Here is a 12,170-nt window from a genome sequence, read left to right as displayed (position 1 = left end):
ACCTACAATTTCAGTTCTCCTTCTGTTTTGCCTACACTCTAGGGAACGATCTCAACTGACCTGCCCTAAGCCCAGCCCTGCACCTGCGCTCAGGCTCATTTCACACCTCATGCAGCCCCACCTTCCACCTTCCTCCAATATACTGCCCCCTCAAGGGCTACCTTAATGCTGCCTCTTCCAGGCTGCTGTCCCTGATCTTTTAACTAGAATGCAAGCACTCTTTATCTAAACCCCTTCAACACATTGTCTACACCTCTTATCATGTATCACAAAAAGACTCATGTAGTAGCTTCTTAGGAATGTGACTTATCTTCCACTCTTTCCCTTCAAGAACAATTAGTTTTTGAGGCCAGGGTCCATATCCTCCACAATTCTAGTAGAACACATGGACTTGATACAAATTATCAAGAAGCTCTCAAATGCCTGCTGACATGAATTACTGAAAATAATATTTTCATGGGGCTGGGGATGTGGCTCAAGCGATAGCACGCTCGCCTGGCACGAGTGCGGCCCGGGTTCGATCCTCAACACCACATACAAACAAAGATGTTGTGTCTGCCAAAAACTAAATAATAAATATTAAAAATTCTCTCTCTCTCTCTCTCTCTCTTTAAAAAAAAAAGAAAATAATATTTTCAGTGAGCTTTCTTATACATTGCTTCAGGGAACAATTATCCTAATTTTTTTCTTTCGTTTTTCTTTTTCTTTCTTTCTTTTTTTTTTTTTTTTTTTTGGTACCAAGGATTGAACTCAGGGGCACTCAACCATTGTGCCACATACTTAGCTCTATTTTATATTTTGTTTAGAGACAGGGTCTCACTGAGTTGCTTAGGGTCTCGCTAAATTGCCGAGACTGGATTTGAAGCAATCCTACTGCTTCTACTTCCCTAGCAGCTAGGATTACAGGCATGTGCCACCATGTGCCTGACTGTCTTAATTCTACAAATAAAATTAATTCTACATGAAAATTCAGAAAAGTTAAGTGATTCAGAAAAGAGGTCATGCTTTCCACAAAAGCAGATGTGAATGTGGGTACTTCTTGGGTAACTGCTCCCATCTTTCACGGAATAACCCACTAACAACCCACACTAGTATTTTTTGGCAGAATCCATTTGTTGATGTTTATACCAAGAGCTTTAAGAAATTCATCTAATCTGAACCAGTGTGTCTACTTCTAGAATTTACCTAAAGAAAATATCTAGAGATACAGACAGACTTATATAGAGATGACCACAATATTGTTCAAAATACTGATTGAAATGAGTAAAATCTATTTTCCAGTTGGCAGACTGAAAATGTTTATTTCTCCATCTTCCTAAATCCCAAAGAAGTGGCAAAATAGTACAAGAAGAAATAAAGGAATAACTGCGTTTAGGGTGAATAGAGAGGGGAAAGTGAAGAAAAATACAAGACTAGAAACTTTAACACTTCAAAAGATGGGAACTAGACAACATGGTATTGGTAGGTGTACTAACTGCAGGTCACTTCAACGTCAACATATCTGCAGGCACCCCAAGTGAAGAGGCATGAGGAAAGGCCACACATACAGCCCACACTTCTCCTTGCTGACCCTGGGAACCTGGGATGACAGCAGCACTGTCCAACAGAAATATAATAACACAAGGCATATGTATAATTAAAAAAATTCTAGTAGTCACATTTAACAAATAAAAAGAAACAGGTGAAATTAATGTTAATAATATATTTTAAGGCTGGGGTTGTGGCTCAGTGGTAGAGCACTCACCTAGCACGTGCGAGGCCCTGGATTCGATTCTCAGCACCACATAAAAGTAATAAAATGAAGGTATTGTGTCCAACTACAACTAAAAAAAATAATGATAATAATATATTTTATTTAGTCCAATATATCCAAATATTCTCAACATATAATCAATATAAAAATGAGATATTTTCTTTTCCTTTTTTGGCTCTTAGTCTTTGAAACATGGTATGTGTTTTATACTTAAACATATCTTAATTCAGATAACTCAGATTTCAAGTACTCAAAAGACACATGTGCATAGTGACTTTGGATAGAGCAGGACTGGATATGAAGAAAAGTAGGGCAGGAAGATGAACAGAAATAAAGATGATTCCTGGGGTTGAGGATTTAGCTCAGTAGCAGATAGCATGCTCAAGTCCCCAAGCTTGGTCCTTGGCTCTGGAAATACAGAGGTGGAGGAGGTGATACCTGGAGGACTATTTAATGAATAGCATGGCAAAGTATTTAAACATTTTAGATATGCAAGGATTTAAAACATTTACCTTCCATGTGATCTTCGGAAAAAATCACTAAGGATGCTTTATAGCAAAATTTAAAAGGATCTTAAGAAAGAGGATGACATGCAACTCAAGTAAAAAGATTTAACCTAAAACATCAGTGAAATGGTTGCAGTCCTTGAAATTAGAACAGGAGTTTTATGAACTTAGAGAAGAATGTGTCAAGATGTAAGTCATTTCCCTATAACCAATGGGATGATTATGAAGATAAATGACCTTGGCGATGCATCTTTCTTCATTAGGAAAAAAAAAGGCAATTAGAAACCCCAAAGAAAACAAAAAATATGAAGGCTGGGAAAATAGAATAAAATTTGAGCTATACTTATGTGTTAGGAGAGATTAAGGTTAGAATTAAGTAGTCACCAGGCTTCAGAGAGGCAATCCAAAAGATGTTTGAGAATCTAGTTGGGGAAAAAAAAGTGGTATAAGGAAGAGTAAAGTATAAGTGCTTGTTGCTGGTCCTATCTCTGTTCTACATCTTTTGTAACCAAATTTCATTGAATATCCAGATTCAGATTCTCAAGGCTATGTGGATGATGTAGGAAGGCCTATAAATAGGTTTGAAAATGTTGAAGTCCATAGAATCCTTAGTAGGCAAAAGGGAAGCAAATAATTGCTAGATGTTAGAGTTTGCTCCCAGAGACCTAGGACAATCTAGTTGGCAGCTACAAAGAAAATAATAGGCAGAATGACTATAATGCTTCACAGACAAAGGCTGGGCTTTGAAATTTGACTGACCAGACCAGCCAAAGACAAAGCAGTATATCTGCTGAGGTGCCGAAAGAAGAGCTCTGTACTCAAAAAATATCCTTTATAAGATTCAAACGGCCCCTTATTCAGACTTTTTATGAGTATCCCATATCCTTATTCCCCAGAAAGAGATCTAATAAAACAGCAAGAAATAATATAGCGTATCCAGGTGCCAGACATTGTATAAACACTCTATAACAAACCCACAAAGTAACTGTTATTCCCATTTTACAGATGAGGAAGTTGAACGTCATAGAGATTGAGTGATCTGCTAGCTATATAAACACTGGAGCTGGAGTCAAACCTGGGTTCTTTTCACTTTAGGGCCCCGCACCCTTCCCCTATACCACAATGCCTGACAGGAAAAAGGAAGAAGAAGGGAGTGGAATAGAGAGGTACTGGTGGTTCCATTTTTACCCTCTCCATTGTGTGTTGCAGGAGGCAGGGTTAAAGAAAAAAAATATTTTCTGTTAAGTGAGCTGCAGAGACACTTTCAAGATGACAAAAAAGACTTTTCTCTTTAAAGAGGTAACCTAAGTATCAGAATGCAGGGGACCCCTTGATTCTGGCATGGTTCAGGGGAAATTTTATGGAAAAGACTATTTACCTAGTATGACCACAGCATCTAAGAGAATCCAGAAGGAGGGGTGAGAAAGGGGGAAGGAGGGAGGGGGGAGGGAGGGAGACTGACTCATTATTTGTTTTCCAAAAATAAAAACTCACATAAACATAGTGGGAGTCAGTCATCCAGCTGGATGCTCTAAGGATTAACTAACTATCTGTGTGGCCAGGCATTTAAATTCATGTTTCTGATAGACCAGCTATAAAATGGAAAAAGAACTTAGAATAAGTCCCTTATCAAGAGAGTGCCAAAAAAAGTTATATTCGTAGCTTCTGAGATACACACTTGAGCAAATTAACTGACATGGGAACCCTGGCCCTCACTCTCACCATGACTAATGGCATAAGGTTAGGCTTGGGGATATGAATGTCTTCAGAGCACCAATGCCATCTCAGTTCTATCTCCTCCTTATAAGGCATAGCTGGATTTTTTTTCCCCCATAGAGAACCAAACTGAATGTTGGAAACACAGTGCCCACATAATAGGTAGGAAGAACCTGGGCTTTGGATTGGGAAACCATGGGTTTGAATCCTAATTGTATGATTTGAGCAAGTTAATATGAGACTTGTTTTCTTTATCATTAAAAGGGGCATAATCACTACCTACCTTAGAATACTTATTTCTTGAAAACTAAATGAAGTTTCTGATATAGCTGAGTATGGTGCACACCTGTAATCCCAGTAACTCAGGAGAATGAAGCAAGAGGATTGATAATTTGAGGCTAGTCTTAGCAATTTAGCAAGATCCCATCTCAAAATAAAAGATAAAAAGGACTTGGGATGTGGCTCAGTGGTTAAGCAGCCCTGGGTTCAATCTGCAGTACAAAACAAAAAACAAAACCCAGTTCCTTATACAATAATAGACACTCAAAAGATAATTCCCATATTAACCTTTGCCTCACAATATACAAAAATTAACTTGAATGTAGATGTAAATGTATAGATGTAAATGTAAAAGCTAAAACTAAAAACTCCCAGAAGAAAATACAGGAGCAAGATCTTCATGACCTTGAAGTAAATGAAAAATATAAATCACACACACAAAAATTTTAAAACAGATCTCATCAAAACTCAAACTTTTTACTTGTCAGTTGGTAATAAGAACATGAAAAGACATGCCACAGATGGGGAGAAAATGTCCACATTGCAACACACTGGAAGAAAACTGCCTTGTATTTCTGTCTTACAAAGAACTATTATCCAGACCATATAGAAAACTCTTAAAACTCAGTAACATGAATATAAACTACATAATATTAAAAATGAGCACAAGGTTTGAACAAATATAACACAAAAGAAGATATATAAAAAGCCAGTTATCACATGAAAAGATGCTATTTCAATATTGTTATACACTAGGGAAATGCAAAATAAAGTCACAATAAATGCCATTATCTATAAACCCATTAGAAGGACTAAAATTCAAAAAGCTTACTGTACTTTGTGTTGATGAAAATGTGGAGCAATGGAAAATCCACAGATACAATTGATGGAAAGTAAAACTTTGTTTAAGTATAGTTTGGAAAACAATTTGGCAGTTTCTTAAAAAATTTAACAAACCCTTACAATATGAGCAGGTTCACCAACAGGTGGCATATCCACACTATGGAATGCTAATCAGTAATAAAAAGGATACATGTAACAACAGGGACACATGTAAAAATCATTATTCTGAGTGCAAGAAGCCAGAGAAAAATTGTACATGCTGTATAATTCTACTCATTTGGAGCAAAACTAATTTATAGTGAGCATGAGCCTGGGGGTAAAGGAAGGGACAGACTGCAAAGGGGCAAAAGGAATATTTTGGGGATGGTACCAATGTTCTTTCTGCATCTTCACTGAAGTGGCCATTTCATCCCCTGAGTACAGATATCTGTCAGACTTATAAATTTAAACAGATGTAGTTTATTGTATCATTATATATACATTACTCCTTGAAGTTGATAAGAAAAAATTAAAGTAAATCCCTTTGGCACTTCTGCTACTGTCTCTGATCTCATGGTCCCTAGAAAAACAGAAAGTTGCATGAATTGTTGAAAAAAGGAGTGGGATTATGAAAACTTTCAATTTATTGAGTACCAAAACAGAATTCAGCAAGATGCTAGGCAATTTACTATTTTAAAAAATATTTCTTAAAGATTAAAAAAAATGTCTTAGTAGATAGACACAATACCTTTATTTTATGTTTATTTATTTTTATGTGGTGCTGAGGATTGAACCCAGTGCCTCACACATACTAGGCAAGCACTCTACCACTGAGTCACAACCCAGCCCTCATGCTAGGCAGTTCATACATGCTATCTCATTTATTTCTTAATAAACATATAATGAGATAGGCATGATTAATGATTGATAGGTATGATTAACTGAGGAAATAGGCTCAGGAGGTTTTAAAAACTCATCAAAAGTCACAGCAATGGTAAATGGTAGGTCTGGTCTCAATGATGGATCTGGAATCAGATCAGGGGACCTTAAAGACAATGCTGTTATTTCCTACAGTGCTTGAGGCATTTCTGATGGTACAGGGACAGGAAGAGTTCCTGGACATTAACTTCATCAGGTCTGGGGATCCTCTCAAGAAGAGGAGCTTTAGCAGTCTTTCTCAAGGGAGTCTGGGAGAGCAGGAGATAAGGTTTACCTCTGCTTAAGGGGCCAAGGAGAATCCTCATGGGTTCCAGGATTTGCTGGTATTTTGCTAACTCTTGGCTCCTCCAAATTCACCCACCCACTGGTTTCCCAGAGTCAAAAAGCCAAAATATCTTGGCTGAACAGGCGAATGGAACACAGATGACAGAGGTTTAAAAAAAAAAAAAAAAAAAAAAAAGTTCTGTAAAGTGTTTCTTTTTAAAGGCAAAACCAAACTGCACACTGCTCATTCTTATTCTCTTTGTCTGTCTTGTGAAACATTCTGTTGTCTATATTTTCATTCATCACAGTGGAAAAAGTTAGGCAAATGGTTCATGCTGAAAGTTTAAGTAAATTTACTGTCTTTTATTTCAGACCAGCTGTAGTCCATCTCCCCTGAAGCTAGGCTAACAGATCAAGGAGAATATGGCTTGAACTGCAGAAAACTGGACCCCAGCAGGGAACTCTGGGAAATGAGGCTCTGGAGGCCATTTCATCCCCTGAGTACAGATATCTGTTCAGAAGAAAGACCAACACTGTGGATGAGAGCAGAAACCTGGGCTCTGGGATTGACTGTGCAATCATCTGTGAGATTCGAGCAAGCCACATTCCCTCTCAGAACCTCCAAAGCTGGATTCATCATTTTTTTTCCAAAAATTTTTAATGGATCTTTTACTTTATTTATTAATATACGGTGCTGAGGATCGAACACAGGGCCTCACATATGCCAGGCAAGTGCTCTACCACTGAGCCACAACTCCAGCCCTCATCATGTTTTTGAACTTTCAACAAAGACACTCCATTTCTAACCAAAAATAATCTTCTTCCTAAGCCTTAAAATTCTCATATACTTCCTCTTTGAGAATCACCATGCTGCCTGTTTATTTCCCAACAGCCAAGCTTCAGTTTCTGAAATTGGTATTATAAAAACAGGGAGCTTTTCAACATCTCACTATAAATTATAATACCAAATAAAAACTTTAAAAAAATATACAGGCATACACTGACATTCTGTCACAATCCTTGGTGTGTGCTATTTGGGGTCAGGGATAAAGTGCTCTAAGCAAATTGTGGTGTTTTGGGTTGTTCCTCATTTCCATTCCTGATTTAGCCTGAACTGCAATTTTATGAAAGCTCCTTTGCTCCCCCTTCACTTGTGTTCAGAATTCACCACAGGGACATGTGCTTTTGTGTTCGTTTAACTAAAGCCTCCTCCCCAAACTGTGCTCTGCCAAATTGTTTCTGGTAAGAAACTTTGGAAAATAAAAATTCCTTAGACATTCTGAACAAGGATGTTAAAGAAAGACACACAACCCTACAGGGGAACCGAAACATTCCCCCTTGTGTCCACTTCTGTACTGGGAGAATGGGGGGAGGGAAGTTGCAGAAGATTAGCTTTTAGAGGAAACAGACTTACAAGACTTTTGCTGCAAACAATTGGGTACTGTATCCAGCATCTGCTCAAAATCATGCAGAGAATAAGGGAGTCAGAGTTCCTTCTAAAATAGGAAATCGCAGATGATATTGGCCAAATTATATTGTTATAATGTATGTATGTGCAAATAAGTAACAACAAATCCCACCATTATGTACAATTGTAATGCATCAATAAAAATGTGGGGAAAATAAATAAATAAGATAGGAAAATCCTATCATTCTGTTTCACTTACTATTGCTTCTTCGTACCTGTATTCTAGGCCTTAGCTCAATGCCAATTTTAGAAGAAGCACTGGACATCATTTAGCCAGGGGTGCGCCTGCTCACACACTCTCCCTCTCTCTCTCAAAAGAAGAAGTAGAACCCATCATTTCTATATTCAAGGTTTTGTATAGATCCATAACTTACAAGTAAAAGTAGACCAGCTCTGGGAAATAGGGGACAAAAAACTAAGAACTCTCCCTGCTCAGCTGCCACCACCCCTTTGATCAGGCACCTCTCCAGATTCTCAGGACCACAGGGAATAGTACTAGGTCTACTGATTTTGTTGACTCTCAGCCTGGGATTCAGAGTACTGTGGAGTTTACAGATAAAAACCTAGATGGTCAAGCTGTTAGCTTGCTTCAGTAGGCTCTGGTGGGTGCTCTCAGCTTTTTTCCTCACATCTTCTCCTTCAATGATCTCAATAACTCCCAATGATTCATTTACCATTTCCACATGGAAGATTTTCACATTATACATTTTTAGACATGATCTCCCTACTTAGCAAAAGTGAAGTCTCCAATAAAGCACACTGGTGGGAGGAAACAAGCAGGGGTCCAGGCAAGTAGACCAGGACCCAGAAGTCGACAGCAGAATCCAAGCAGTTGGCCTGAAAATTCAAGACCAGTTCTCAGAGGGCTGGTGACAGGAAAGAACAATGGATCAAAGTATAAAGACCAAGGAATCAAAGCATAAGACATTGTACTTTCGCAAAGAATTGGTCAAAAGGAACCAGCTAAGGGCTTCTTTTAGAATTGGGAGCTTTGCCAGAGGGGGGCCAACTTGATGCTGATTCCCAAGGCATAGATCAAGTTCTCAAACCCCACCCATCTCACCCTATTATAGTCAGAATGGTTTCACAGAACCTGTCCAAGGCACAGAGAGGAGAGAGACCAGCAGGATGTCACAACAGTCTGGGCTCTGCTTGCCAAGCAGGCTAAAAGTAAGCCATGAGCTGAAGAGATGCAGACCAGACACTCTTAACTTCTTTGAGGTCACTCACTGAGAGACCAACAGCTATTTCTCCCTTCACCCCTGTTATAAAATTAATATTTTGTTCAAAGAACTGGTGATAATCCAGAGCCTCAGGGAAGGCAAACCCCTCTTCCAGCCAGAGGGGTTGAATCATAATTGGTCTAAAGCAATTACATAAATCCCATTTCCCTTGGCCAGGACTGTTCTAGAGAGGTGGGCATGTGACCCAGTTATAGCAGAAAAATAAATAAATAAACAAATAAGTGGTTTTCTGGGGAAGGAAGGTGCCTAGTTTTCCTATAACATGCTTAAGGTGCTGAAAGAACCCTCAAACTTCCTGCCCCTTACTCTGCTAAATGAACAGACATGTCCTTGTGTTTCAACTCACTATTGGTCAGATTTTTTGTTAATTATATTAAAAGGTTTTTCTGCTAACTCAGTTGAGAATCAGATTAAAACTACGGTCTTATATTTTGTAAACTTTATTAGCCTATATATAGATACTTATATTATTTGCCATCAATTTTTAGGAAGTTTGCAAATTTCAGATCAAGAGTCCTTATTTTAGACCAATGGTTTTCAATCTGTGGTCCCTGAATCAGCAGCAGGAGAATCTGTGGGCTTGTTAATTCTTCAGCCCCACTCCAGGAGCTACTGAACCAGAAATTGTGATGTGGTCTAGCAATCTAAATTGTATGAAGTCCTCTAGTTGATCTGATTTGTGCTAAAGTTTGAGGCCCACTTTTCTAAGCCCAGCTTTATGCAACAGAATTCTCTGTAATGACAGAAATGTTTATATCTGTGCTACCCAGAATAGTTACAATTAGGAACATGTATCTATTTGAACACTTGTAAAGTAGCCAATGCAACTGAAAAACTGAATCTTTCATTTTACCTAGTTTTAATTTATTAAAATTTAAATAACCATCCAAACTAGTGGTTACTATTGGACAGTACTGCTCTAAATCTTACATTATCTAATAGGTTCTGGTACTAAACTCTAAAATAAGTCAGTGGTTCTCAAACTTGAGCGTGCAACAGAATCACTAAAGGACTACATACAATACAGACTGAGGCTCCCACTACTGGCATTTATGATTCAGTAGGCTTGGGACCAAGAATGTGTATTTTTAATAGGTTCCCATGTGATGTGATGCTGCTGGTCCAAGGCTGGCAGATTGAGAACCACTGAAATAAGCAAACTTTGCTCATGCCTTGGGCCCAGCAGGTGCTTGATAATACTGAAAGAATGATGGTTATCCCCTAACAGAGGAAAATCTTTGGAAGGGCCTACTGTGTTCCAGACACTGTGATTGATTGCCTCCTTTTAATCATCAGGTGGCAGGCTGTATGTTTTGGAAGAGGTTCATGGGAAGGTTAAGTGATTTCCCCAGGCACTCCATCCTATTTCTCACTTTTCTGTATTTTAAAATACTAACTCATAAATTATTTAAGATCTAAGCATGCTTGAGAAAGAGAGAGAGGGACAGAGAGAGAGAGAAAGAGGGTGGGGGAAGGGAGGGAGGAGGGAACAGAATTACTAAAACTGAAATATTCAAGAATATTTCAGATTTTTGACATTACAATGGTGGTGAAAAGCAGCAGGACTGGTGATCTGGATGGAGGCTACGCCTTCTCAAATAACACTCCATAGGAAATCATCCATGCTAAAGACTGGGTCTGGCCAGCGATGCAGCTTTCAAGCACTAATGGGAAAGGCAAAAATCAAGGACAAACACACAGGGGACTTTTCTGAAGGTCAAAAAAGCAACAATAAATACCAAGCCCAGAAAAGCTTTTAAATCTGACCTTTTCCTCTGCTAAAGCCATTCGCCTTCCAGCATCTTCAATCTAATAGACTGAAGTGGGCTGAAATGGCTCTTAGGAGAGAACTGGGGCTAGTCTTTTCCTTAATGCCGCCTCTCCACCACTACTCAAGCAGCAGCAGCATTACTGGTAATTACATCATTTTGCCATAATGGAACACACGCCAAGCAAGTGAAACAGCTCAGCAGCTCCCCAGTTGAGAGGAGACAAGGGCTCCCCTTTGCTGTTTGATTTCTATTAACCCTCTAGGTCCTGGCTTATTTTCAAAGAGAAGCCACCTTTAGGACATTTCACAAGTTTAAAACAGAGACCAAAGGTGGAGCTTACTTGAAGACGTGGAATGAAGTTAACGGATTAGTATAATGAAAATCCTTCACTGGAACAGGAATCAGAAGGTCTGGGTGCATCTCTGGCTTTGTTATGAACACGTAACATGACAGTGAAGAAATTATTTGCAGCTTAGAAGTTTCTGTTTCTATAAAGTTGTTTTATAAAGAACAACAAAGCTTCTGGGTAGCTGTGTTAGTCAGCTTTGTGTTGTTGTGACAAAATATCCGAGATAAACATCTTAAAAGGAAGAATGATCTGTTTGGCTCATGGTTTCAGTCCATGCTCGCTGATTCTGTTGTTTGGGGGCCTGCAGTGAGGCAGGGCATCATGGTGGGGAGGACACGGTGGGGCAAAGTTGTTCACCTCATGATGGCCAGGAAGCAGAGGAAAGAGTAAGACTAGAGCCTCAATATATACTTCAAGGGCACATTCCCTGTAACCTAACTTCCTCCAACTAGGCCCCTCCTCCTAAAGTTGTCACCACCTCCCAATAGTGTTATCAGCTGGGGATCAAGCCTTTAACACATGAGTTTTGGAGGTCATTTAGTATCCAAACCACAACAGTAGCAAATCCCAAGATGTCCCGTTAGGAATTTGGGACTGGACAATATGACCACAGGAGATTTTCCAACAAGTTCTAAAGTCTATTATCTAAAAAGACCCACGAACAGGAGAGACAGGAGTGAAGTAAAATATGGAAGGCCAGTTTTAGTTGGTCTTTTCCAATTAGATGAGGATTCTTGCCTCCATCAGTGTCAGATCATTCTCATTAGCATCTCTCCAAAAGACCAAGCTCAGAATTCACTAAATTATCACAAGAAGTCTCCCAAAGAGAAAAAGTAGAAGTGCAAGATATATTGGAATAGAAATGAGGTAATCAAGGTGACCCTGGTCAATTGCTTAACCTCAGCCACTGGATCTTTATGGCTCCATGGTGCAGGGGGAAGTTTAGAATTGACTCTTGCAGATGAAGCAGTGTATGATTCTGATACCTCTGTACAAGTTTGAAATGCTTCTGTGGGATACTGGGGAACTTGAGGGTAGGAGAGAGGCTAATACAAACA

At 39.0% G+C, this 12,170-nt stretch overlaps 1 protein-coding gene across 2 annotated transcripts in view; it reads right to left on the bottom strand.

Moving 5' to 3' along the window:
• Positions 1-12,170, bottom strand: part of Gab2 (GRB2 associated binding protein 2) — a 181,312-nt gene that overhangs the window by 106,839 nt on the left and 62,303 nt on the right. The window contains exon 1 of one of the 2 annotated variants that reach the window (XM_076846584.2): positions 10,759-10,812. The exons of the other annotated variant lie outside the window; for it this stretch is intronic. Coding sequence (XP_076702699.2) covers positions 10,759-10,779 — 21 coding nt within the window. The 5' untranslated portion in view covers positions 10,780-10,812. Of the gene's footprint in view, positions 1-10,758; positions 10,813-12,170 lie in introns of those variants that run through there. 2 annotated transcript variants of the gene reach the window in all.

Source organism: Callospermophilus lateralis, chromosome 2 (genome assembly GCF_048772815.1).
Source record: "Callospermophilus lateralis isolate mCalLat2 chromosome 2, mCalLat2.hap1, whole genome shotgun sequence".
Classification (NCBI taxonomy): domain Eukaryota; kingdom Metazoa; phylum Chordata; class Mammalia; order Rodentia; family Sciuridae; genus Callospermophilus; species Callospermophilus lateralis.
Note: the sequence above shows the minus strand (reverse complement) of the source record. Positions and strands in the feature narration are given on the sequence as shown.